Source organism: Cervus elaphus, chromosome 1 (assembly GCF_910594005.1).
Source record: "Cervus elaphus chromosome 1, mCerEla1.1, whole genome shotgun sequence".
Lineage (NCBI taxonomy): Eukaryota > Metazoa > Chordata > Mammalia > Artiodactyla > Cervidae > Cervus > Cervus elaphus.
The window spans coordinates 93756501-93783395 of record NC_057815.1 but is presented as its reverse complement, the minus strand read 5'-3'; the positions used below and the strand labels follow the sequence as shown (position 1 = coordinate 93783395).

General features: G+C 36.7%; 2 protein-coding genes and 1 non-coding gene across 3 annotated transcripts; 2 read left to right on the top strand and 1 right to left on the bottom strand.

Annotated features, from left to right (window-relative positions):
- Positions 1-2260: 2260 nt before the first annotated feature.
- On the bottom strand, positions 2261-2345 carry LOC122703683. Its single transcript, XR_006343561.1, has one exon. It is a non-coding gene; the product is annotated as a small nucleolar RNA SNORD103/SNORD85 (small nucleolar RNA).
- Positions 2346-4553: 2208 nt separating this feature from the next.
- LOC122700373 (olfactory receptor 4A47-like) lies at positions 4554-5483 on the top strand. The gene has a single exon (XM_043913234.1). The coding sequence runs from the start codon at positions 4554-4556 to the stop codon at positions 5481-5483; it is 930 nt and encodes a 309-aa protein (XP_043769169.1).
- An 18197-nt stretch (positions 5484-23680) lies between these two features.
- LOC122700368 (olfactory receptor 4A47-like) lies at positions 23681-24610 on the top strand. The gene has a single exon (XM_043913222.1). The coding sequence runs from the start codon at positions 23681-23683 to the stop codon at positions 24608-24610; it is 930 nt and encodes a 309-aa protein (XP_043769157.1).
- Positions 24611-26895: the final 2285 nt, after the last annotated feature.

Sequence of the window (26895 nt, the reverse complement as noted above, 5' to 3'; positions counted from 1 at the left end):
TAACACAGGTGTCCTGACCTTTTAAAAATTAATTGGATAAATAATTAGCTGTTATCTCTAAAATGCTAACATATTTAGTTGTGTTTTCCGATATAATTTTATATCTCTAACAAAATTTTAAGCTGAGAATAAGTTCAGTTCAGTCATTTAGTCAAGTCCAACTCATTGCCACCCCATGGACTGTAGCAATCCAGCCTTCCTTGTCCATCAACGTATCCCATAGCTCACTCAAATTCATGTCCATCAAGTCGGTGATGCCATCCAACCATCTCATCCTCTGTTGTCCCCTTCTCCTCCCGCCTTCAATATTTCCCAGCATCAGGGTCATTTCAAATGAGTCAGTTCTTCACATTAGGTGGCCAAAGTATTGGAGCTTCAGCATCAGTCCTTCCAATGAATATTCAGGACTCACTTCCTTTAGGATGGACTGGTTGGATCTCCTTGCAGTCCAAGGGACTCTCAAGAGTCTTCTCCAACACCACAGTTCAAAGGCATCAATTCTTCAGCGCTCAGCTTTCTTTATAGTCCGACTCTCACATCCATACATGACTACTGGAAAAACCATAGCTTTGACTAGATGGGCCTTTGTCTGCAAAGTAATGTCTTTGTTTTTTAATATGCTGTCTAGGTTTGTCGTAGTTTTTCTTCCAAGGAACAAGTGTCTTTTGATGTCATGGCTGCAGTCTCCATCTGCAGTGATTTTGGAGCCTAAGAAAATAAAGTCTGTCACTGTTTCCATTGTTTCCCAATATATTTGCCATGAAGTGATGGGACCGAATGCCATGAACTTTGTTTTTTTGAATGTTGAGCTATAGCCAGCTTTTTCCCTTTTCTCTTTCCCTATCATCAAGAGGCTTTTTAGTTCCTCTTCACTCTCTGCCATAAGGGTGGTGTCATCTGCATATCTGAGGTTATTGATATTTCTTCCGACAATCTTGATTCCAGCTTGTGCTTCATCCAGCCCAGCATTTCACATGATGTACTCTGCATTTAAGTTAAATAAACAGTGACAATATACAACCTTGACTCACTCCTTTTGCAATTTGAACTAGTCCATTGTTCCATGTCTGGTTCCAACTGTTACTTCTTGACCTGCATACAGATTTCTCAGGAGACACGTAAGGTGGTCTGGTATTCCCATCTGTTAAGAATTTTCCACAGTTTGTTGTGATCCACACAGTCAAAGGCTTTGGCGTGGTCAATAAAGCAGAAGTAGATGTTTTTCTGGGATTCTCTTGCTTTTTCGATGATTCAACCCATGTTGGCAATTTGATCTCTTGCTCCTCTGCCTTTCCTAAATCCAGTTTGAACATCTGGAAGTTCTCATTTCACATACTGTTGAAGCCTGGCCTGGAGAATTTTGGGCATGACTTTGCTAGCATGTGAGATGAGTGAGATTGGGCAGTAGTTTGAATATTCTTTGGCATTGCCTTTCCTTGGGATTTGAATGAAAACTGACATTTTTCCAGTCCTGTGGCAACTGCTGAGTTGTCCAAATAGCTGGCATATGAGTGCAGCACTTTAACAGAGTCATCTTTTTGGATTTGAAATAGCTCAGCTGGAATTCCATCACCTCCACTAGCTTTGTTCGTAGTGATGCTTCCTAAGGCCCTCTTGACTTCGCATTCCAGGATGTCTGGCTCTAGGTGAATGATCGCACCATTGTGGTTATCTGGGTCATGAAGATTGTCTTTGTATAGTTCTTCTGTGTATTCTTGCTATCTATTCTTTATATCTTCTGACTCTGTTAGGTCCATACCATTTCTGTCCTTTATTGTGCCCATCTTTGCATGAAATACTCCCTTGGTATCTCTAATTTTCTTGAAGAGATCTCTAGTCTTTCCCATTCTATTGTTTTCCTCTATTTATTTGCATTGATCGCTGATGAAGGCTTTCTTATCTCTCCTTGCTATCATTTGGAACTCTGCATTCAAACGGGTATATATTTCCCTTTCTCCTTTTCCTTTAGCTTCTCTTCTTTACTCAGTTATTTGTAAGGCTTCCTTAGACAACCATTTTGCCTTCTTTTTGCATTTCTTTTTCTTGGGGATGGTCTTGATAACTGCCTCCTGTACAATGTCATGAACCTCTGTCCATAATTCTTCATGCAGTCTATCAGATCTAACCCTTTGAATCTATTTGTAACTTCCACTGTATAATCATAAGGGATTTGATTTAGGTCATAACTGAATGATCCTGTGGTTTTCCCTACCTTCTTCTATTTAAGAAATTTTTTTTTTTTTTTTTTTTATTTTCCCCGTCTGGCTCAGAACTTGAGTCCATAGTAAAGATTCTCATTACCGAACTCTGTTCTCAGAGAGGGCAAGTGGCTCATCACTGCCATATTTAAGAAATTTTTAAGATAAAAATAAAAATTTAATTTAAATTTAAAATTTAAGATTTTTTTTTTTTTCTCTATACAGTCAGCGAAAGCAAGACTGGGAGCTTACTGTGGCTCAGATCATGAACTACTTATTGCCAAACTGTGGATATTGAATAGTAAATAAAAGAATGGAAAATCTTCCTATGCCAGGTGTGGGAAATATATAACAAGTTCATTGGGACAAAATGATTGGGTTGATTTTATTCTGGATTGGCAGTAGTCTCATAATGATTCTAAAGTTATTTTTCCATGTTGCACCATTATGATATTTAATATGAACTTTGGTCTAATGATATCTTTACCTATAGATGTTCTTTAACAACTTTGTGGAAAATTCCAGTGTATTAATTAAAGCAAGAATCAGTCTTGGACACATTCCAGTTCCAAGACTCCATGATAAATTCAGCTGGAAGGGATGAAATATTCCATAATCTCACCCTTAACAGGGAGAAGATGCTATCCACTCAGTGACTGTAATATATTTTTCAGAAGGTCATTTCTTACACTTAAAGCATGACAAAAAAATCACAGCAAAGTCTTTCGAAATCTGAAGTCAACTAGTCTGCCCATGTTAACGTGAGTGTGAGAAGAGTTAAACATTAAAATGCTATTTTTCATTTTAATGTTAGTAGGAAATAAGTTGTGAAAAAATTCCCTAGGAAATGGCTGGTTGATATCTATGTTTTCTATGAATATGGAGGATTTGCTGGTCATTTTGATACATTTCCTGATGTGATAAACTATTTTTTTCTGTGTGCCATGGAACTCCTTTCAAATAATCTGTATTTTATATAAAAATGAACTTCTGAATAATCAGAAGACTCAGTGGAGAAAAAGGACAGACTGCCAAATGAAATAAACTCAATTAATAAGGCAGCATTTGGCCTCTGTCATCAAACTGGATGAAAAACAATTTCAAGTGTTTATGAATAACTTCAAATCATCCTTAGATTCTGAACAAACCTCCACAAGGTAAGACTAACAGAAAATAATGAGAACCAGGCTCACAGTTGTATGATTTTCTCTATGTAAGAAACTAAATTACTTTGAAGTCAAATAAATGTAGATTCAATTCTAGATATATCACTTAGAAGTGTGTGATTTTGGGAAAATAAATGATATATCTTGAGTATTAGATTCTTCAATTATAAAATGGCAATTGCATTTCTTGTTATTGTAAATATTAAATATGATACACTAGACTATGAGTGCATGATTGGAATATACTGTAGCAGTTCTGAGCAATAGAGTGATATCATCAGAGTAAAACTGAAAAAGACAATTTGAGCTGCTTTAGGAGAACCAATTTTTGGATAATAAACACAAAAAAACTTGGTAGGAGGGTACCGCAGCAGATCAGGAAGAAATTAAGAAGGGAATGAAAAAATTTTTTGTCAGGACAATAGCATGGAAAATGATAGTATTTAATGAGATAAATAGGGAACGCTTCTTTAAATTTTGTATAGGAACTGCTTATGTTTTTCATGGAAAATTTAAAAGCTAGTTTTATAAATACTAAATTGCCAATCAACTGGATGTCAAAAATCAGAGATGTTGCATATATAAATTTGAAAATTAAGGGAGAGAGTGGGGCTGGAGACACAAAATTAGACTGCTGCAGCATTTATTGGTCAGGAAAAGGTAAATATTCCCCTGAAGACCTAAGATGTATCAATGAGGTCTAAGACAATTCAAGACAGGGATCTTCTATTCATAGTTAGTCTATTCACATTGATTATGTAAATTACCTTAAGAGAGTCACAGGTGTTACACATTTGTGACTTCATAAATGGTGCTCCTTTCATGGAATTCTCTTCCCATCTTTTTTATTCTCTCATTAAAACAAAGCAAAACAAAACTCAGCTGAAGCACAGACTCCTTTGGGAGGTCTTCTCTGATTCTGGTTTGATGTACACCTATGCTGTATGAATATTCATGTGATGGCTGCAGTTGCCTGATTCCTTATCATGTGTCACATCACTGAGGGTAGGGTTCTATGGCTTTTTCAAGCTGATAATTAGAATGTCCTTAACACATTGGACCCAAAATGTATGCCGTTCACATTCTTCTAATGAATGGATAAATAAAAAATTAAACATTTAATTCTTTCTCCCCTTGTTTTATAGGTAAACTGCTTCTAATACACAAACTCAGCTCTTGTAAGAACTGGATGGAACCAAGGAACAATATATCTTACTTTGTCCTCTTGGGCCTCACAAAGAATCCAAAGGAGCAAAAAGTCCTTTTTGTTATGTTCTTGGTCTTTTACATTTTGACTGTACTGGGCAACTTTCTCATTATCATTACTGTAACATTTAGTAAGATCCTGAATTCGCCGATGTACTTTTTTCTTGCTAGCTTATCATTTATGGATGTCACTTCTTCTTCTTCTATTACCCCCAGATTGATTTCAGACTTGTTATTTGGGGAAAAAAACATATCCTTTGAATCTTGCATGACTCAGCTGTTTGCAGAGCACCTTTTTGCTGGATCCGGGGTCTTCCTTCTGCTGGTGATGGCCTATGACCGCTATGTGGCCATCTGTAAGCCCTTGCATTATCTGGTGATCATGAGGCAGAGGATTTGCATTGTGCTGCTGGTGGTGTCCTGGGTTGGAGGTTTTCTCCACTCAATTATTCAACTCAGCACTGTTTACGGGCTCCCATTCTGTGGCCCGAATGTCACTGATCACTACATGTGTGACATGTACCCTTTATTGAAGCTTGTCTGTACCGACACCTATGTCACTGACCTCTTAGTTGCATCCAATGGGGGGCTGATCTGCACTATTGTGTTTCTGCTCTTACTCGTCTCCTATGTAGTCATCCTGCACTCTCTGAAGAACCTGAGTCAGGAAGGGAGGTGGAAAGCCCTCCAGACCTGTGGTTCCCACATCACTGTGGTTGTCTGCTTCTTTGTTCCCTGTATTTTCATAAATGCAAGACCTGCTAAGACCTTCCCCATTGACAAATCTGTGAGTGTGTTCTATACAATCATAACCCCCATGCTGAACCCATTAATCTACAGTCTAAGAAATTCTGAGTTGACTAATGCTATGAAGAAGCTCTGGAAAAGGAACATTGTATCTCATAGTAATTAAGTGCATCACCCAACATGAAGGGAGTCATTTGACATCAGGGTTCATTTGCTTAGAATGCAAAAGTCATTTTAAAATTTGATTCTGACTTCTCTTTCTTCAGAAACTTTATGATAATTACATGAATGTTTGCAATTAATACAGCTATGTTATTAATAACAGTTTACCTACCTACTAGAATATAAGGTCTATAATTACTGGTTTATTACTGTACCTAGAAAGAGGTAATGCCTATATATCTAGGAATTAGTAATATATATTAAAAAATAGAGATTCAATTTGCCAATAAAAGTCCATAGGTCAATGCATAGTTTTTCCAATAGTCATATATGGACGTGAGATGTGGACCATACAGAAGGCTGAACACCGAAGAATTGATGCTTTTAAACTGTGGTGCTGCAGAAGACTCTTGAGAGTCCTTTGAAATGCCAGGAGTTCATACTAGTCAATCCTAAGAGAAGTCAACCCTGACTACTCATTGGAAAGACTGATGCTAAAGCTGAAGCTCCAATATTTTGGCCACCTGATGGGAAGAACTGACTCATTGGAAAAATCTCTGGTGCTGGGAAAGATTGAGCACAGGTGGAGAAGGGGGTGACAGAGGGTGAAATGGTTGGATGGCATCACCAACTCAATGGCCATGAATTTGAGCGAAGTCTGGGAGACAGTGAAGGACAAGGAAGCTTGGTGCACTGCAGTCCATGGGTTCACAAAGAGTTGGATATGACTAAATATCAAGAACAGTAATTTAAAATAATCAAGAAATTATTATGAGTTTCACTGATTTTTAGCTTTATATATAGTTAACTTTTAAACTTTTTATATAGAATTTTAACTATTATATAGTTACCCTGAAATTTAATCAATTCATGTATTTATCTTTTTTACTCTCTTTCAGAGACAGGATACTTTTTGTTTAGATTCATGTCATTTAATTGGAACATTTTTATGTATACAATTTTACATATTTAATTATATATAAGTTGCTTTCTTCACTATATTTAATTTGCATTATTCACAAAATGTTTAACTTAATGCTTTAACTTTATAAGAAACATTGAAATCAAAAAAGATATTAATAAATAGTATAAAGAAAAACCAAATAAATTGGGATGCAATGTCAAATAAATTTCCTATTTTTATCTCAGAATTTTCTAGTCCTCATGCTCAGAATTTAGCCCTAAATTTGTTTCTTAATTGATGGCTTAATTGGTGGTTCAGTCAGTAAAGAACCTGCCTGCAATGTAGGAGACCCGGTTTCGATCCCTGATTCAAGAAGATCTCCTGGAGAAGCAAATGGCAACCCACCCCAGTATTCTTGCTTGGGAAATCACATGGACAGAGGAACCTGGTGGGTTATAGTTCATGGGGTTGCACAGAGTCAGGTAAGACTTAACGACTAAACCACTACCACCAACAATCTTTGAAACACAATATATTAGCCAAATGTATATTTGCTTCTTTCTATATATATAACACTTGCTTTTGGTATCTGACATATGAGAAATATTTCTATTATCAATCCATAATATCTCTTAACTATTCTTAAGCTACACAACACTCTGTATAAATTTATACTAAAATTGACATGTCCATTCCTCTTCATTTGGTACCTAAACTTCTCTATGAGAAGTAATTTTCCAATAAATATGCTTTTGAATTGTGCAATTATGAGTTCCTAGGCATAGAATTTTTGATATGATATTTGAACCAACATTCAAGTATATTCATTTAAAATGTTGATACTGATAGTTATTGCTAAACTACCATTCTTGAGGTCAGTGTAACAGCTATAGTCCTGTCCACATTCTGTGAGAATTCTTTTGACCACATTGTCAATGACCAATTCCTGAAAGGTATTTATGACATCTGGTTAACATTATTTTTATATTTTAACCACCACCCTTTTCATATAATTGAATTTGGGCATCTTTCCACATACTTAATTTATCTGTATTTAATTTCCTCTGGATTATATATATATGTATAACCTATTTTTTGTTTTTATTTTTATGAGATAATGACATACTAAAAATTGGTATCTTTTACATTATATATATATATATTTAATATTTTCTGGTTATATGCTTTTAACATTTTATCCTATGTAGAATGCTTTTTCCTTGTAATTTATTTTATGCTTTACATTCAATTTTTAGATTTTTTTGTATCTTCTTTAGGAAGAACTTTCCCAGTTCAGTTGTACCAAACGTTCTTCAATTCATTTTTAGGATTTAATTTTTAAAGTGTTGTGATATTTTGTTTATTATATTAAAACTCCTGATTCATCTTGAATAAACTTTGTTATAGGAATTAAATAGTGATGAAGTCTTAATTGTTTCTCTAAATTTTAGAATTTTTAGAAAAATATTCACAAAATTATCTTATTGCCATTCATTTGAAATTCTGACTATGACTATTATATCCTAAAGTCCCAATTTGGAACCAATTTGAGACTATTGTTTTTCACTAATCTCTTTATTTATGTGCAAGTTGACACATAACTGCTATGATATATAACATATTTCAATATGTGAGAGACTAACTGTCCCTTATTACCATTATCTTTCAGAAGTATGCCTAGGGTGGTATATTTACAATTCAAAATTATTACAACTAAATAATAAATTGAATATAAATAAGATAAATAATGTAGTTTAAAATTAAGTTAAAATAAGTTTAAAATGGTTTAGTCACAAAACAATGTTGTTATTATTTTTAACAAAATTCACTTCAAGAAGGTTAGTTTAAGAGGTTAGTTTAAGTTAGTTTATATATTTAGAGTATAAAAAGAACTGTTATCCAGGTAAGAATAGGTGTCTTCAGTTAATAAATCACCTATTGTAAGTTGGGTAGAGCTTACGGTTCCTGTCTGTGTTTCTTATCCCTTGTAGATAGCTGCAGGTTTTTATCTATGACACCTAAAATGCCAGCTGACACTTGCTGTAAGAAAAAAAAATTATCTCTTTCAGGAAGTCCAGAACTCAACTCTTTCCTGAGTATCTTTTGCTGCTGAGATCTTCCTGCCCATAGCAGTTGCCAGAGCTCTATGTGGCCATCTGCAAAACCCTGCCCTGTGAAACCATCGTGAGTGACAGGGATGTGGTTTCTTTCAAGCATCACAGGCTAGAGGGTTTGTCCTTGCAACACTGGATTCTCTTCACAGCGTGACTGCCTGTCTAACTCCAATGTCATAGACCATTCCTGTGTGCCTAACACCCTTTGTTGAAACCTGTCTGCATGGACACTCACACCACTGGACTCTGTTGCTTCCAACTGTGGATTCATTTACCCATTAAAACATTTCCTTCAGAATGGGAGAAAATAATAGAAATGAAGCAACTGACAAAGAATTAATCTCAAAAATATACAAGCAACTCCTGCAGCTCAATTCCAGAAAAATAAGCGACTCAATCAAAAAAATGGACCAAAGAACTAAACAGACATTTCTCCAAAGAAGACATACAGATGGCTAACAAACACATGAAAAGATGGTCAACATCTTCTTTATCAGAGAAATGCAAACCAAAACCACAATGAGGTACCATCTCACGCCGGTCAGAATGGCTGCTATCAAAAAGTCTGCAAACAATAAATGCTGGAGAGGGTGAGGAGAAGAAGGAACCCTCTTACACTGTTGGTGGGAATGCAGACTAGTACAGCCACAGAACAGTGTGGGATTCCTTAAAAACTGGAAATAGAGCTGCCATATGACCCAGCAATCCCACTGCTGCGCATATACACTGAGGAAACCAGATCTGAGAGACACGTGCACCCCAGTGTTCATCGCAGCACTGTTTATAATAGCCAGGACATGGAAGCAACCTAGATGTCCATCAGCAGACGAATGGATAAGAAAGCTGTGGTACATATACACACTGGAATATTACTCAGCTATTAAAAAGAATGCATTTGAATCAGTTCTAATGAGGTGGATGAAACTGGAGCCTATTATACAGAGCAAAGTAAGTCATAAAGAAAAACACCAATACAGTATATTAATGCATATATATGGAATTTAGAAAGATGGTAACGATGACCCTATATGTGAGACAGCAAAAGAGACACTGGTGTAAAGAACAGACTGTTGGACTCTGTGGGAGAAGGTGAGGGTAGGATGATCTGAGAGAATAGCACTGAAATATGCATATTATCATATGTGAAATAGATCGCCAGTCCAGGCTCAATGAATGAGACAGGGTGCTCAGGGCTGGTGCACTGGGATGACCCAGAGGGATGGGATGGGGAGGGAGGGGGTAGAGAGGGTCAGGATGCAGAACACATGTACACCCATGGCTGATTCATGTGAATGTATGGCAAAAACCATGAGAATATTGTAAAGTAATTAGCCTCCAATTAAAAAAATGTAAAAAAAAAAATATTAAAATGAAAACAGATTATAGAATGTGTCAAGCCTCAGAATTGCCGTGTGTATGACAAAAGCTATGATTAATAACTACAATATCTTTCTTTAGTTCAAAGTGATATTGTTTTCAACTTTTATAAAGGAGTACAGTTTTTGAATTTACAGTTTAAAGAACACCCTAATGAGGGTCAGAAATTGTCAAAGTCTTTCTCACATAGTTGTTAAGCAAAAACTAAAAATAAAAAATGATGGTTTAAATGCAAAAAAAAAAAAAAACCCCAAATATTTTCCCTTGATGGTGTCCTACGTGGACATCTTGTGCTCCCTAAAGACTTATGATTTGGAGCGGAGGTGCCTAGTCCTCTCCACCTGTGTATCTCACATCACGATTGTCATCTTAGTTGTGCCCTACTCATTTGTTTTTGTGCCCCGTATATTTGCAGCCAACCCAAGGCTACATTTTATATCATCGTTAACTTCTGGCTAAACTTCTTAAACATGCTTTCTGTGCGTGCTAAGCTGCTTCGGTCGTGTCTCATTCTTTGGGACCCTGTGGACTGTAGCCTGCCAGGCTCCTCTGTCCATGGAACTTTCCAGGCAGGAATACTGGAGTTGGCTGCCATTCCCTCCTCCAGGGGATCTTCCCAACCCAGGGATCAAACTCCCATATCTTATGTCTCCTGTACTGCCAAGCAGGGTCTTTACCACAAGCACCACCTGGGAACACAGCCTCAAATTTAGAGGAGAAAATGCTATGAGGAAGTTGTGGGATGAAATAGTGACTTTGGGAAATAATCATAGCAATGAGTTTGTCTCCTAAACGGAGAAGAGAAAATACAGTTTTATGGTTCAGGGTCCACTGAACACTACTTATCAAAAATATGTTGAGTTTTACCTATAGGTACTCAGAGGAGCGGCCCAGGTAGGGAATTTTTACCATTATAAAAACTGTATTTAGATTTATGTATTGCCCAGTTGGTAGCTAAACTTTATTTACTTATATCGCAAGCCATGGCTACTTTATTGTTTCCTTTATTTAATAACTACTTTAATATTAAAAGACATTTAATAGCTACTTTATTAGATGTCTCTTTTATTGTTTGACTCTATTAGAAGAAAATAAGATCCAGGCATGAAAAAACCTTTTACGTGATTTTCCCCCTGGTTTTATTAATCTGTGTCCTTACTCATAGCACAGTTGCTGGTATAACAGAAGTTACCTAACTTAAAAAATATATATATAATTGGACAATTCATTAGTTATTATATCCAAAATTTTGATACATTTAATTATATTTTTGATGTAAATTTTATTTATTAACCAAAATATAATGTGATTAAATTGAATATTAAATAAAAGAAAAGAAACTCTTCCCATGACGGGGGGGAAATGCATAACAAGTTCTCTGAAACAACACAGCTGGGTCAATATTTTATATTTGATGGACAATCATCTTATATGATTCTAAAGCTACTTTCTTTGTATGTTGCACCTTTCTGACATTAATTATGTGATTTGCTATAGTAATATCTTTACATATAGATGTTCTTTAAAAACTTTGTGGAAAATGTCAGTGAATTAATTAAGCAAGAATCAGTCTTGGACACATTCCAGTTTCAAGACTCAATGATAAATGCAGCTAGAAGGAATGAAATATCCCCTGATCTTCACCATTAACAGGGAGAAGATGCTATCCATTTAGTGAGTGATGTAAATTTTTCAGGAGGTCCTTTCTTAGACTTAATGCATGGCTTAAAAAATTAGGGGGATGTCTTTCAAAACTGCAAGTCAACTAGTCTGGCTATGTTAACATGACAGAGTGAGAAGAACTAAACCATCAAATGGGACTTTTCTATTTGATGTTAGTAAGAAAGTAGTTACTTGGAAAACCTCCCTGGCAAATGGCTAGTTGCTATCTTCTATGTACTTATAAGATGTGCTGGTCATTTTGATACATTTCCTAAAGTGATAAGCTTTTGTTTTCCTGTGTGAACCCTGGAATTCCTTTCAAATAACCAGCAGCGCACATAAAAATGACCTGAGTAATCAGAAGACTTCATGGAAAAAGTGGACAGATAGCCAAATTACATGAATATCCTCAGGTAATAAGGCAGCTTTCTACCCTCAGTTGTCAAACTGGATGAAAAATGATTCCAAGTGTTTATGAGTAACTTAAAGTCATCCTTCAGATTCTGAACAAGACTCCACAAGGTAAGACTAACTGTAAATAGTGGGAACCAGACTTACAGTCGTGGGACTGTGTTTATTGGGTAAGACATTTAATTACCTTGAAATCAATCAAACTTAGATTCAATTATAGGTATAGCACTTAAAAACATGTGAATGGAACAGTAAATTAGATGTTCTGAACTTCAGTTTCTTCAATATGAAATGAGGATTACAGTTCTTGTTATTGTAAGTATTGACTGTGTTACATTAAACCATGAGTTCATGATTGGAATAAACGGTAGGAGTTTTGAGCATTGGAATGATGTCATCAGAATAAGATTAAAAAGGACAATTCGGTCAGCTTCAGGAGAACCAATTTTTGAAGATCAGTATAAACATGGAGAGAATTGGTGGAAGGCTGTTGCAGTGGACCAGTAAGAAATTAGAAAGTAGCGAATGATCATATTAGTGATATATTTTGAAAGTTGTGCCCATAGGCTTTATTAAAGTTTTATGAGAGTAACTAATAGTGAAGAGCATTGAAATTTTTTGTCCTAACACAAAAATGGAAAATGATAGCATTTAATGAGATAAACAGGGAATATCTCCTTAAATTTGGTTTAGAAAATGCCTATGTCTATTATGGAAAATTTAACAATTAGTTTTGTAAATATTAAATTGCCATTAAACTGGATGTCAAAATTATAGAAGGTGCATAACAAGTTTGCAAAATAGAGGAGAGATAGGGGCTGGGGACATGAAATTAAACTGCTGCAGCATTTATTGTTTAGGAAAAGGGAAATATCCACCTAAAGATCTAAGAAAGTATCAGTGAGGTCTGAAACAATTCAAGACAGGGATCTATTTACAGTTTGATCTACCCACATTGATTGTGTAAATTGCCTTAAGTGAATCTCAAGTATTATGCTTTTGTGAGTAATACTCAAGTATTGCTCTTTATAAATGGTGCACCTTTTTGTGGAACTCTCTTCCCATCATTTGTATTCTTTGATTTAAAAAAAAATTTCAGCTGAAATATTGCTTCCTTTGGGAAATCTTCTCTAATTTTAGTTGATATACTCCTTTACTGTGACTCTTAGCACTGTGTGAATAATCATTTAATGCACTTATTACATGGGTCTGGAATTACCTGATCCCTCATTTTGAGTCCTATCACTGAGGGTGGGGCTCTATGGCTTATTCTAGTAAGTAAGTGTTAGTCGTCAGTCGTGCCCGACTCTTTGCAACCCCATGGGCTGCAGCTCACCAGGCTCCTCTGTCCATGAGATTTTCCAGGCAAGGATACTGGAGTGAGTTGCCATTTCCTTCTCCAGGGGATCTTTCCAACAAACCCAGGGATGGAACCCGGATCTCCTGCATTGCAGGCAGATTCTTTACCGACTAAGCTACAAGGGAAGCCCTGGCTTATTCAAGTTGGTAATTAAAATGTCCATGGTACATTGGAGCCAGAAGGTACTTCATTCATATTCTTCTAATGAATGGATAAATAAACGACTATACTTATAATGCATTTAAATGTTTCCCCCCTTGTATCGTAGGTAAATTGCCTCTACTACCTGAACTCAGCCTCTGTACAGACTAAATGGAAGCAAGGAACAATGTAATTCACTTTGTCCTCCTGGGGCTCACACAGAATCCAAAGGAGCAGAAAGTCCTTTTTGTTCTGTTCTTGCTCTGCTATATTTTGACTGTAGTGGGCAACCTCCTCATTGTTGTGACTATAACTGTCAGTAAGACCCTGAACTCACCAATGTACTTTTTTCTTGCTAGTTTATCATTTATGGATGTAACTTATTCCTCTTCTATTACCCCCAGATTGATTTCAGACTTGTTCTTTGAAAAAAAAAAAAAAAAAACCTTTGAATCTTGCATGACTCAGCTGTTTGCAGAGCACCTTTTGCTGGATCAGGGGTCTTCCTTCTGCTGGTGATGGCCTATGACCGCTATGTGGCCATCTGTAAGCCCTTGCATTATTTAGTGATCATGAGGCAGAGGACATGTATTGTGCCGCTGGCGGTGTCCTGGGTTGGAGGTTTTCTGCACTCAGTAATTAAACTTAGCACTGTTTATGGGCTCCCATTCTGTGGCCCCAATGTCATTGATCACTATATGTGTGACATGTATCCCTTATTAAAACTTGTCTCTACTGACACCTATGAGAGTGACGTTTTAGTTGCATTCAATGGAGGACTGATCTGCAGTCTTGGGTTTCTGCTCTTACTATGGAGTCACCCTGCACTCTCTGAAGAACCTGAGTCAGGAAGGGAGGCAGAAAGCCCTCCAGACCTGTGGTTCCCACATCACTGTTGTCTGTTTCTTTGTTACCTGCATTTTCATGTATGTGAGACCATGGATGTGCGAGTTGGACTATAAAGAAAGCTGAGCACTGAAGAATTGATGCATTTGAACTGTGGTGTTGGAGAAGACTCTTGAGAGTCCCTTGGACTGCAAGGAGATCCAACCAGTAAAAGAGATCAGTCCTGGGTGTTCACTGGAAGATGCTGAAGCTGAAACTCCAATACTTTGGCCATCTGATGCAAAGAGCTAACTCATTTGAAAAGACCCTGATGGTGGAAAAGATTGAGCGCAGGAGGAGAAGGGGACGACAGAGGATGAGATGGTTGGATGGCATCACCGACTCGACGGACATGGATATGGATGGACTCCAGGAGATGGTGATAGACAGGGAGGCCTGGCGTGCTGCGGTTCATGGGGTCGCAAAGAGTCAGACATGACTGAGCGACTGAACTGAACTGCTAAAACATTCCCCATTGATAAATTATTGAGTGTGTTTTATCTAGTCATAACTCCCATGCTGAATCCATTAATCTACAGAAATTCTGAGTTGACTAATGCTATGAAGATGCTCTGGAGAAGAAGCATTGTATCTCATATTAACTAGGAGCTTCATCAACCATGGAGGGAGTCATTTGACATAAGGTTCCATTTCCTTTGAATGAAGAAACTATTTTAAATTTGACTCTGATTTCTCTTTCTTCTAGAAAATTATGATAATTATAATTAAATAATATAATCATACAACTGTGCATTTGTAATAGTTTGCTCCATGTTACAATGTAAGGTCCAAAATTCTTGTTTATCAATGTACCTAGATAACCATAAAGCCTATACTGCAAGGCATTAATAGTAAATAAATGATTTAGTAAGGAAAATGTTATATATTTATACTGATTTTTAATCAGTTCATGTATCTTTATCTTTTATACTTTTTCAGACAGAGTGCATTTTTTATTTAGATTCTTTTCATTTAAGTGAACTTTTATTTACATTATTTGAAATATTTAACTCTATATAGGTTTCCTTCTTTACTATATTTCAGTTGCATTATACATAACAATTTTTACTTTAATACTTTTGCTGTTTATAAGAAAAATGAAATAAAATAGATAATAATAAAAGCATAAGTGAAACCAAATTATATGGGATGCAGTGTTGAATAAATTTCCTATTTTCCTTCAGCATTTTCTAGTCCTCATACTCAGAGACTGGCCAAAATTTGTTTCTTCATTTTCATCTGAGAATAATTTTTGTCAATGCAAATGAATGTGCCATATGAATATTTGTTCTTTTTTATGTATGTAGCACTTACTTTTAGTATGCAAAGTCTTAAAAAATATCTCCATATCAATCCATATATATCTTTTAATTTACCTCATCCTGCACAATGCTTCTTATAAATTTAAATTTAGTATGTTGATTTATCTTCATGTAGTTCATAAACTTTTAAAATACTTTCTCAACAAATACATGTTTTGAATTGTGCAAATATTATTGAGGGCCTGGGCTCAGCCTCTTTTCAGGGAGTTAGGATGTTACAAGCCACAGGCAGGGCAAACCCTCCCCCCGCCAAACTAAAAACAAACAAAAAATAGCAAACGAAAAACAGACTCACTAACAAAACTCAAAAACCTTGTTAGATGCAGTTCTAGAGATTTTGCGGGGGGCAGGGGAAAGTGGGGTGGAAGTACCAACATATGTATTAGCTTGGCGCAAAAGTAATTGCTGTATTTGCCTTGTTGAAATTTGCCATTTGATATTGGAGTACATTCTTAAATGTGGTTATATTATATGCATCATTTTAATGCACATTTTTCACTTTATGTTTTTTGCTAATGACCTATTACTTGCTCTGCATTTTAAATTTATTTTAGACTAGGGAAATGATGTTAGACAAAAAGCAAATTCAAGCTATTTTTTTATTAGAGTTCAAAATGGGTGTTAAAGCAGCAGAGACAATTCACAACTCAACAATGCCTCTGGCCCAGGAACTGCTAATGAACAGTTCCGGTGCAGTGGGATGCAGTGGTGGTTCAAGGAATTTTGCAAAGGAGATGAGAGGCTTGAAGATGAGGAGCTTAGTGGCTGGCCATTGGAAGTTGACAAAGATCAATTGAAAGCGGTCATCGAAGCTGATCCTCTTATAATTACAGTAGAAGTTGCTGAAGAACTGAAAATCAACCATTCTATTGTCATTCAGGGCTTAAAGCAAACTGGAAAGGTGAAAAACTTCAATACTTGGGTGCCTTATCAGCTGACCAATAGAAAAAAATTGTTGCTTTGAAGTGTCATCTTCTCTTACTCTGGACAACAACAATGAACCATTTCTCCATCAAATTGTGACCTGCGACAAAAGTGAATTTTATATGACAACTGGCAACAACCAGCCCAGTGGCTGGACTAAAGAGAAGCTCCAAAGCACTTGCACCAAAAAAAAAAAGGTCATGGTCACTGTTTGTTGGTCCACTTCTGCTCTGATCCACTACAGCTTTCTGAATCCTGGTGAAATCATTACATCTGAGAAGTATGCTCAGCAAATCAATGAAGTGAAGTGAAATAAAATGAAATTACTCAGCTCTGTCCGACTCTTTGCGATCTCAAGGACTGTAGCCTGCCAGGCTCCCCTGTCCATGGGATTCTCTAGGCAAGAATATTGGAGTGGGTTGCTATTCCCTTCTCCAGGGGATCTTCCCAACCCAGGGATCGAACCTGGGTCTTCTGCATTGCAGGCAGATTCTTTACTGTCTGAGCCACTAGAGAAGTCCCAGCAAATCAATGGGATGCACCAAAACCTGCAATGCCTGCAGCCAGTATTGATTAAGAGAAGGTGCCCAGTTCTTCTCCAGGATAATGACTGAGTGCACCCCACACATACAATTTTTCTTTTTTTTTCCCAATTATTTTTTATTTTTATTTTTTTCATTTATTTTTATTAGTTGGAGGCTAATTACTTTACAATATTGTAGTGGTTTTGGCCATACATTGGCGTGAATCAGCCATGGATTTACTTGTGTTCCCCATCCTGATCCCCCCTCCAACCTCCCTCCCCATCCCATCCCTCTGGGTCATCCACGATTTTTCGAAAGTTGAATGAATTGGTCTAAGTTTTACCTCATCTGCCATATTCAGCCTGACCTCTTGCCAACTGACTACCACTTCCTCAAGCATATCCCTTCAATGACTTTTGCAGGGAAAACACTTCCACAACCAGTAGGAGGCAGAAAATGCTTTCCAAGAGTGTGTGGAATCCCCAAGCCTGGATTTTTACATACAGGAATACACAAATGTATTTCTCATTGGCAGAAATGTGTTGATTGCCATGATCCTATTTTGAGTAATAAAGATGTTTGAGCCTACTTATTAATATGTTGATTTAAATGTCACAGTCTGAAATCACAATCACGTTTGCATCCATCTGTTTTATTAGGACTCATTACAATTTCTATTTAAGATATCACTGATCCATGTAGCATAGATTATTCCCTGTCACTTTGAGGGCAAACCCATCCCACTCAGTGTTTCATCAGTGACTTTGGTACCTCTGTTTGCAAGGTGGAGTTTAAGTCTAATCTGCAGTGTAAATTCTCATTGCTTTGTAGGCAAGAAAGTTTCCTATTGTAAAATCACATCTTTCCTCTGCAAAATCAGACAATCTGAAGTGGTCCAGAAGAGCACAAAATGCTTCAAAAGTGTCTGCTAACTTGCTTCTAAAATCTGAGTTTGAAACTCCAAAATAAAGAATTTGGGTTTTTGTTCCTTCTTTCTCCTTCTTTCTTTCTTCTTTTTTTTTGGTCTACTTTCTTTACTGATTCATCCTGAGAACTTAAACAATGCCTGGCCCACAGAAGGTACTCAATATTTGTTGAATTGATTAGATAAAACTTTGGAATTAGCATATGCAGACTACTATATTTAAAACTGATATCCAACAAGGACCTACTATATAGCACAGGAAGCTCTGCTCAACATCCTGTAGTAACCTAAGTGGGAAAAGACTTTGAAAAAGGATGGATGCGTGTATACGTATACCTGATTCACCTTGCTGCACACCTGAACTAACACCTTGTTAATCAACTCTATTCCAGTACAAAATGCATATTAAAAATAGAGATTTTAGTTTAGCAGTTTTGCTATTGATTGACATATTTACCTACTAGAAAGTTTACCTTGGTTTATTTGAAGCCAACGATCTTCACACATACTTTGGGCTATTGTGCTATAGTTTATGTTCACATCATACACCAGCTAATGAGGTCACTTTAGTTCTTATATTTACTTTAAAAATTGTGGTAAAATATGCATAACAAAATTTACATTTTTGGCCATTTTAAAGTAGCCCTCAGTTAATTCACATTGTTATGCAAACACTGCCACCATCCATCTCCAAAACTTTTTCAACTTTCCAAACTGAAATTCCACAGCCATTAAACAAAATTCACTTTCGCTCCCTGAGCCCTGGGCAGGAAAACCGCCATTCTATTTTCTGCCTATGAATTTGACTAAGTGCCTCATGTAAGTGGAATCATAACATTTTTGTTTTTTGGTGATTGCCTTTTAATCACTTATTATCATTTCTTTTCCCCATAAAATGCTTGGGACCCTTGTTGAAAATTACCTAAACACATATAGGAAGATTTATTTCTAGACCATCTGTTTTACCCCATTAGTCCATCGTCAATCTTTATTGGATGTCCATCTTTGTTGGGGCTGTGATTACCATAGATTTGCACAGTATATAACCAGGAGCTATGAGACTCCCAACCTTCTTCTTTTCTAGATTGACTTGACAATTTGGAGTCCTTGAGATTCCATATGAATTTTAGCATGGGTTTTTCTGTTTCTGCAAAAGATGATTTTGTGGTTATGATAGGAATTGCACTGAATCATGAGGTATTATTAAGTAATGTTCAAAATACTCCAAGCCAGGCTTCAGCAATATGTGAACCGTGAATGTCCAGATGTTCAAGTTGGTTTTAGAAAAAGCAGAGGAACCAGAGATCAAATTGCCAACATCTGCTGGATCATTGAAAAAGCAAGAGCATTTCAGAAAACCATCTATTTCTGCTTTATTGACTATGCCAAGGCCTTTCACTGTATGGATCACAATTAACTGTGGAAAATTCTAAAGAGATGGGACTACCAGACCACCTGACCTGCCTTTTGAGAAACCTGTATGCAGGTCAGGAAGCAACAGTTAGAACCGGACATGGAACAACAGACTGGTTCCAAATAGGAAAAGGAGTATGTCAAGGCTATATATTGTCACCCTGCTTATTTAGCTTACATGCAGAGTACATCATGAGAAATGCTGGACTGGAAGAAGCACAAGCTGGAATCAAGATTGCCGGGAGAAATATCAGTAACTTCAGATATGTAGATGACACCACCCTTATGGCAGAAAGTGAAGAAGTACTGAAGAGCCTCTTGATGAAAGTGAAAGAGGAGAGTGAAAAAGTTGGCTTAAAGCTCAACATTCAGAAAACTAAGATCATGGCATCCAGTCCCATCACTTCATGGCAAATAGTTGGGGAAACAGTGGAAATAGTGGCTGACTTTATTTTTGGGGGCTCCAAAACCACTGCAGATGGTGATTGCAGCCATGAAATTAAAAGACGTTTACTCCTTGGAAGGAAAGTTATGACCAACCTAGATAGAATATTAAAAAGCAGAGACATTACTTTGTCCACAAAGGTACGTCTAGTCAAGGTTATGGTTTTTCCAGTAGTCATGTATGGATGTGAGCGTTGGACTATAAAGAAAGCTAAGTGCAGAAGAACTGATGCTTTTGACCTGTGGTGTTAGAAAAGACTCTTGAGAGTCCCTTGGACTGCAAGGAGATCCAACCAGTCCATTCTTAAGGAGATCAGTCCTGGGTGTTCATTGGAAGGACTGATGTTGAAGCTGAAACTACAATACTTTGGCCATCTGTTGTGAAAAGCTGACTTATTTGAGAAGACCCTGATGCTGGGAAAGATTGAGGGCAGGAGGAGAAGGGACGGCAGAGGATGAGGTGGTTGGATGGCATCACCAATGCAATGGACATGGGTTTGGGTAGACTCTGGCAGTTGGTGATGGATAGGGTGGCCTGGCATGCTGTGGTTCATGGGGTCGCAAAGAGTTGGACACGACTGAGCAACTGAACTGAACTGAACTGTTGCATAGTCCAGCTTATAAACGTCTTCTTGTATATGTGTGTGTGTTCCATATATCTCTCAGCAACATTTTGTAGTTTTCAGAGTGTAAGACTTTATTTTATTCTTTTTTGATACTTTTGTAAGTGGAATTATTTTCTTAAAATCTCCTTGAGTTGTCCATGATCAGACAGAAATTCAATTTTCATTTCATAGAAATCTCTCAACAAGTTGGAAATAGAAAGTACCATGACATAATAAAGTCCGTATATGACAGATCCACAGCTAATACCTTCCTCTACATGAAAGGTTGAAAGCTTTTCCATTAAAATCTGGAATAAGACAAGGGGGCATATTTTCTCTGGTCCTTCTTAACATAGTACTGCCATAAAAATTCCTGTGAAAATTTTAGAGTTTTCTAAGTATAGCTCCTGTTTTCTCTGAAGTGAGATAGTTTTGTTCATTAATTTTATTTAGTTTTAGTTTCTGTAACAGTGCTTCTGATGGTGGCCACTCGCTATCCTTTCAATTTCAGCTTAAACATCACCTTTGAAGAAAGGTCATCTCTACATTTTCCACAGTAGAACTCTACCTCTTATCTTTTTGTCAGTATTCTGTTTCTTATAAGCAGTGAATAAAACTGAAGCTACTTTGTTAAGTTCTCATTCTTTATTGTCTGACTCTAAGAAAGAAGATCCATGCAGGAAAAAACCTTTCACATGATTTTCCCCCAGATTTCATTAATCTCTGTGTCCTCACTCAGGACAGTTGCTGATATGACAGAGGCGCCTTGACTTTTAGAAAAATGGTAATAATTGGATAAATAATTAGCTATTATATCTAAAATTTTAATACATTTAATTGTGCTTTTTGATATAATTTTCATATATCTATCCAAATTAAGGTGATCAAATTGAGGACTAAACCAAAGTAAAAAAAATCTTGTGATGGCAGGTGGGGAAAGAAATAACAAGTTCACTGGGACACAATTTTTGATTATTTTTGATTGACTTTAGCCTCATAAAGATTCTAAAGCTGCCTTGTCTTGGGTATTGCACTTTTCTGATATTATTTATGTGACTTTGCCTATTAATATCTTTACATGTAGATTTTTATTTTTAAAACTCTGGGTGAAATCCCAGTGAATTAATTAAACAAGAATCAATCTTGGACACATTCCAATTCTAAGGCTCAATGATAATTGTGGCTGAAAGGGATGAAATATCCTGTGATCTTCCCCCTAACAGGAAGAAGATGTTATCCACTTAGTAACTGGAATCAATTTTTCAGGTGGTCCTTTTATAGACATAAAGCATGACAAAAAAAAATATATGAGAACGTCTTTCAAAATCTCAGTCAACGAGTCTGGTCATGTTAACGAGACAGAATGAAAAGGGCTAAACAGTCAAACTTTTTTTTTTCTTGTTTCAACAACTAACTTCAGTTAGTAGGAAAGACATTACTTGTGAAAAACGTCCCTGCCAAATAACTAGTTGATTTATTCTATGTATATGTAGGATTTGCTGGTCATTTTGATAAATTTCCTAATGTGGTAAACTTTTGTTTTTCATGGTGTTTTGTGCACCATGGAATTCCTTTGGAAAAATCAACACAGGACATAAAATTGTGCCTCTGAATAATCAGAAAACTCCATGGAGGAAATGGACAGATAGTTAAATGAAATAAAGTGCATCCTCAAGTAATAAGGTGGCCTTTTGTCCTCTGTTGTCAAATTGGATGAAAAATTATTTCAAGTGTTTATGTGTAACTTAAAATCATCCTTAGATTCTGAACAAGCCTCCACAAGGTAAGATTAGCAGTAAATAGTGGGAACCAGGCTCATAATTGGGGATTGTCTTTAATATGTAAGATATTTAATTATTTTGAAATCAATAAAACTTAGATTCAGTTCAAGGTATGTCCCTTAGAAATGTATGATTTTGGGAAAATGAATGAGATCTTCTAGCATTAGTTTCTTCAATTATAAAATGAGGATTACAGTTCTTGTTACTGTCAATATTAAACAGTAAACTGTGAGTGTATGATTAGAATATACTCTAGGATTTTTGAGCAGTAGAGTAATGTCATTTGGGCTGCTTCAGGAGAACTGATTCTTGGAGGCTAGAATAAACATGGAGAGACTTGATAAGAGCCTATTGCAGTGGACCAGGAAGAAATTAAGAAGTAGGGAATGATCAACTTTGTCATATATTTTCATAGTAGAGTGAATAGGATTTATTAAAGTCTCATGAGAGTAATGAATGAAGAGTACAGCAATTTTTTGTCTGAACAACAAGATGGAAAAAACATTTAATGAGATAAATAGGGAACACCTCTTTAAATTTTGTATAGAAAATGCTTATGTTTATTATGGACATTTAAAAGGTTTTTAAATACTAAATTGCCATTCACTTGGATGTCAAAATTAGAGATGTTGCATATCCAAGTTTGCAGATTAAGAGGAGAGGTAGGGGCTGGGGACACAAAATTACTGCTGTAGCATTTAATTGTCAGGAAAAGGGAAATATCCATCTAAAAACCTAAGTGGGGAATACATGTAAATCCATGGCTGATTCATGTCAATGTATGACAAAAACCTCTACAATATTGTAAAGTAATTAGCCTCCAACTAATAAAAATAAATGGAAGAAAAAAAAAAAAAACAAACCTAAGAAGTGTTAGTGAGGTCTGAGACAATTCAGGGCAGGGAACTTCCATGCACAGTTTGATCCACCCACATTGATTATGTAAACTACCTCAAGTGGGCCTCAAGTATTAGACTTTTGTGGCTTATAAATGTTGGACTGTTTGAATTTCTCTTCCTTATTTTTTTTTTATTCTTTCAATTCTTTTTTACACTCAGCTGAAGCTTGGCTTCCTCTGGAAAGTCTTCTGTCACACTTATTTGATATCTCCTGCACTATGACTCAGCACTGAATATTCATTTAATGGCAGTAATAGCATGGGTCTGGAGTTGGTTGACTTCTCCTTATGTGTCATAGCACTGAGGGAAAGAAACTCTGCCTCCTTCAACTTGATAATAAAAATGTCCATGATGCATTGGACACAAATAGCTGTTCTATACTCATTCTTCCAAGTGAAAAAATAAAAAAACAATTCTCATACATTCAAGCATTTTCCCCCTTTGACTTTCCCTCCTTGTTTTGCAGGTAAGTTGCTTCTACTATATGAAGTCAGCTCCTGTTCAGATTAGATGGAATCAAGAAACAATGTAACCTACTTTGTCCTCCTGGGACTCACACAGAATCCAAAAGAGGGGAAAGTACTTTTGTTTATGTTCCTGTTTGTCTACATTTTGACTGTGGTGGGCAATTTTCTAATTATAGTCACTATAACTGTCAGTAAGACCCTGAACTCACCAATGTACTTTTTTCTTGCTTGCTTATCATTTATGGATATTGCTTATTCCTCTTCTATCACCCCCAGATTGATCTCAGACTTGTTCTTTGGAGAAAAAACCATAACCTTTAAATCTTGTATGACCCAGTTGTTTACAGAGCACCTTTTTTCTGGATCCGGGGTCTTCCTTCTGCTGGTGATGGCCTATGACCGCTATGTGGCCATCTGTAAGCCCTTACATTATTTGGTGATCATGAGGCAGAGGGTGTGTGTTTTACTGCTAGTGGTGTCCTGGGCTGGAGGCTTCTTGCACTCAGTAATTCAACTTAGTACTATTTATGGGCTCCCATTCTGTGGCCCCAATGTCATTGATCACTTTCTCTGTGACATGTACCCCTTATTGAAACTCGTCTGTGCTGACACCTATATCATTGGCGTCTTAGTTGTGGTCAATGGAGGACTGATCTGTACTCTTGTGTTTCTGCTCTTACTCGTCTCCTACGGAGTCATCCTACACTCTCTGAAGAACCTGAGTCAGGAAGGGAGGCGGAAAGCCCTCCAGACCTGTGGTTCCCACATCACTGTGGTGGTCTGCTTCTTTGTTCCCTGTATTTTCATATATGTAAGACCTGCTAAGACCTTCTACATTGATAAATCATTGAGCGTGTTCTATACAGTTATAACCCCCATGCTGAACCCACTAATCTACAGTCTGAGAAATTCTGAGTTAACTTATGCTATGAAGAAGCTCTGGAAAAGAAGCATCATATCCCATGTTAAATAAATGCATCATCCATCATGAAGGGAGTCATTTGACACCAAGGTTCATTTTCTTAGAATGCAGAAGTCATTTTAAAATTTGTTTTGATTTCTCTTTCTTCAAAGAGTTTATGGTAATTATAATTAAAGATTACAATTATACAACCAGGGTATAAAAACAGTTTACCTACCTACTAGAATCAATTATCTTGTTTATCAGTGTACCTAGAATGGTGTAATGCCTATATGGTAAGAAATTAATATGTAATGAATTAGCGAGTTAATTACTATATAGTTATACTGATTTTTCACCAACTTATGCATTTATATTTTTTATTCTTTTTCAGAGACAGTGTAATTTTTATTTAGTATCTTGTCATTTAAGTTAACATTTTTACTCATACAGTTTAAAAGACATAATTATATATAGCTTGCCTTTACTGTATTTCATCACATTATACAACACTTTTACACTTTTAGTGTTTACAATGAAACTGAAGTAAAATAGATAATAATAAATAGTATAAGTGAAAACTGAATGCTACGAAAGTGTAGTTGCTCAGTATAGTCTGACTGTTTGCAACCCCATGGACTAGTCCACCAGGCTCTTCTGTCCCTTGAATTCTATAGGCAAGAATACTGGAGTGGATTACCATTCCCTTTTCCAGGGGATCTTCCCAACCCAGGGATGAGACCTGGGTCTCCTGTATTGCAGACAGTTTCTTTACCATCTGAGCCACAAGGAAATTCAAACAATATGAGGTGAAATGTAAAACGAATTTTCTATTTTTCTCTCAGCTTCTTCCAGTCCTCATTCTCAGAGGTTGACCCTACATTTGTTTCTTAGTTTTCATCTAGTAATAATCTTTGCAGATTCAGGTGTATTTTCTATATGTGTCTGTATTCGTTTCTTTCTATATATGTATCACTTGCATTTGCTATGCAATATCTTAAAGATATACCCATATCAGCCCATATATATTTTGTAAATTTTCTCATTTTGCAAAACACTCTTCATAAATTTATATCAAAATTAATCTGTCTATTTCTTTCATGAGATTCCCAAACTTTTCTATGACAGTTATATTTCCAATAAGTGTATGTTTTTGAATATGTGCAAATATAAGTTCCTAGGTGTAGAATTGCTGATATTACATTTGATTCAATAGTCAAGTAGTATATGCATTTAAAATGCTGATATTGATATTTGTTGCTGAACTATCATTCTCTTTTTAAAAATTAATTTTTAATTGGAGGAAAATTGCTGTACAATGTTGTTTTGGTTTCTGCCATACAACAGCCCAAATCAGTCATAATTACACATATGTCACCTTGCCTCTTAGCTCAGTCAGTGAAGAATCTGCCTGCAATGCCGGAGACCCGGGTTTGATTCCTGGGTTGGGAAGATCCCCTGGAGAAGGAAATGGCAACCCACTCCAGAATTCTTGCCTGGAGAGTCCCATGGACAGAGGAGCCTGACGGCTACAGACCATGGAGTCGCAAGAGTCGGACAGGACTGAGTGACTGAACCAGTACCACCTCCATCTTCAGCCTCCCTCTCCTCCCCCGACTCCACTCCTGCAGGTCACAGACTGCCAAGCTGGGCTCCCTGTGTTATATAGCAACTTCTCAGTTATCTGTTTTACACAAGCTAGCGGATATATGTCGATGCTACTTTCTCTGTTTTCTCCACTCTTTCCTCCTCCTGCTGCGTCCACGAGTCCCGTCTCTATTTCTGCGTCTCCATTTCTTTCCTGCAAATAGGTTTATCAACACCATTTTACTAGATCCCATACAGATACGTTAATATATTATATTTGTTTTCTCTTTCAGACTTACTTCACTCCAAACTATTGCTCTTGAGGTTGTACTAACAGCTACTGTGTCTATGCTTAGCTGCTCAGCTGTGTCCTACTCTTTGCGACTCCATGGGCTGTAGCCTGCCAGGCTTGCCAGGCTTCTCTGTTCTTGGGATTTTTCAGGCAAGAATACTGGAATGGGTTGCCATTTCCTCCTCCAGGGGATCTTCTTGACTCAGGAATCGAACCTGCATCTCCTGTGTCTCCTTTACTCACTGAGCCATTGAGAAAGCCCCACTAATAACTACTGCTCTGTCCATAGTCCATGTGAATTTTTTTGACCACATTCTCAATGACCAGTACCTGATAAATATATTTACCACATCTGATTAAAGCTATTTTTTACTTTAACTGCAAATCTTTTGACATAATTGAGTTTGAGCATCTTCCTACATGTTTAATTTGATTTGTATTTATTTGTGGAGAAGGAAATGGCAACCCATTCCAGTAA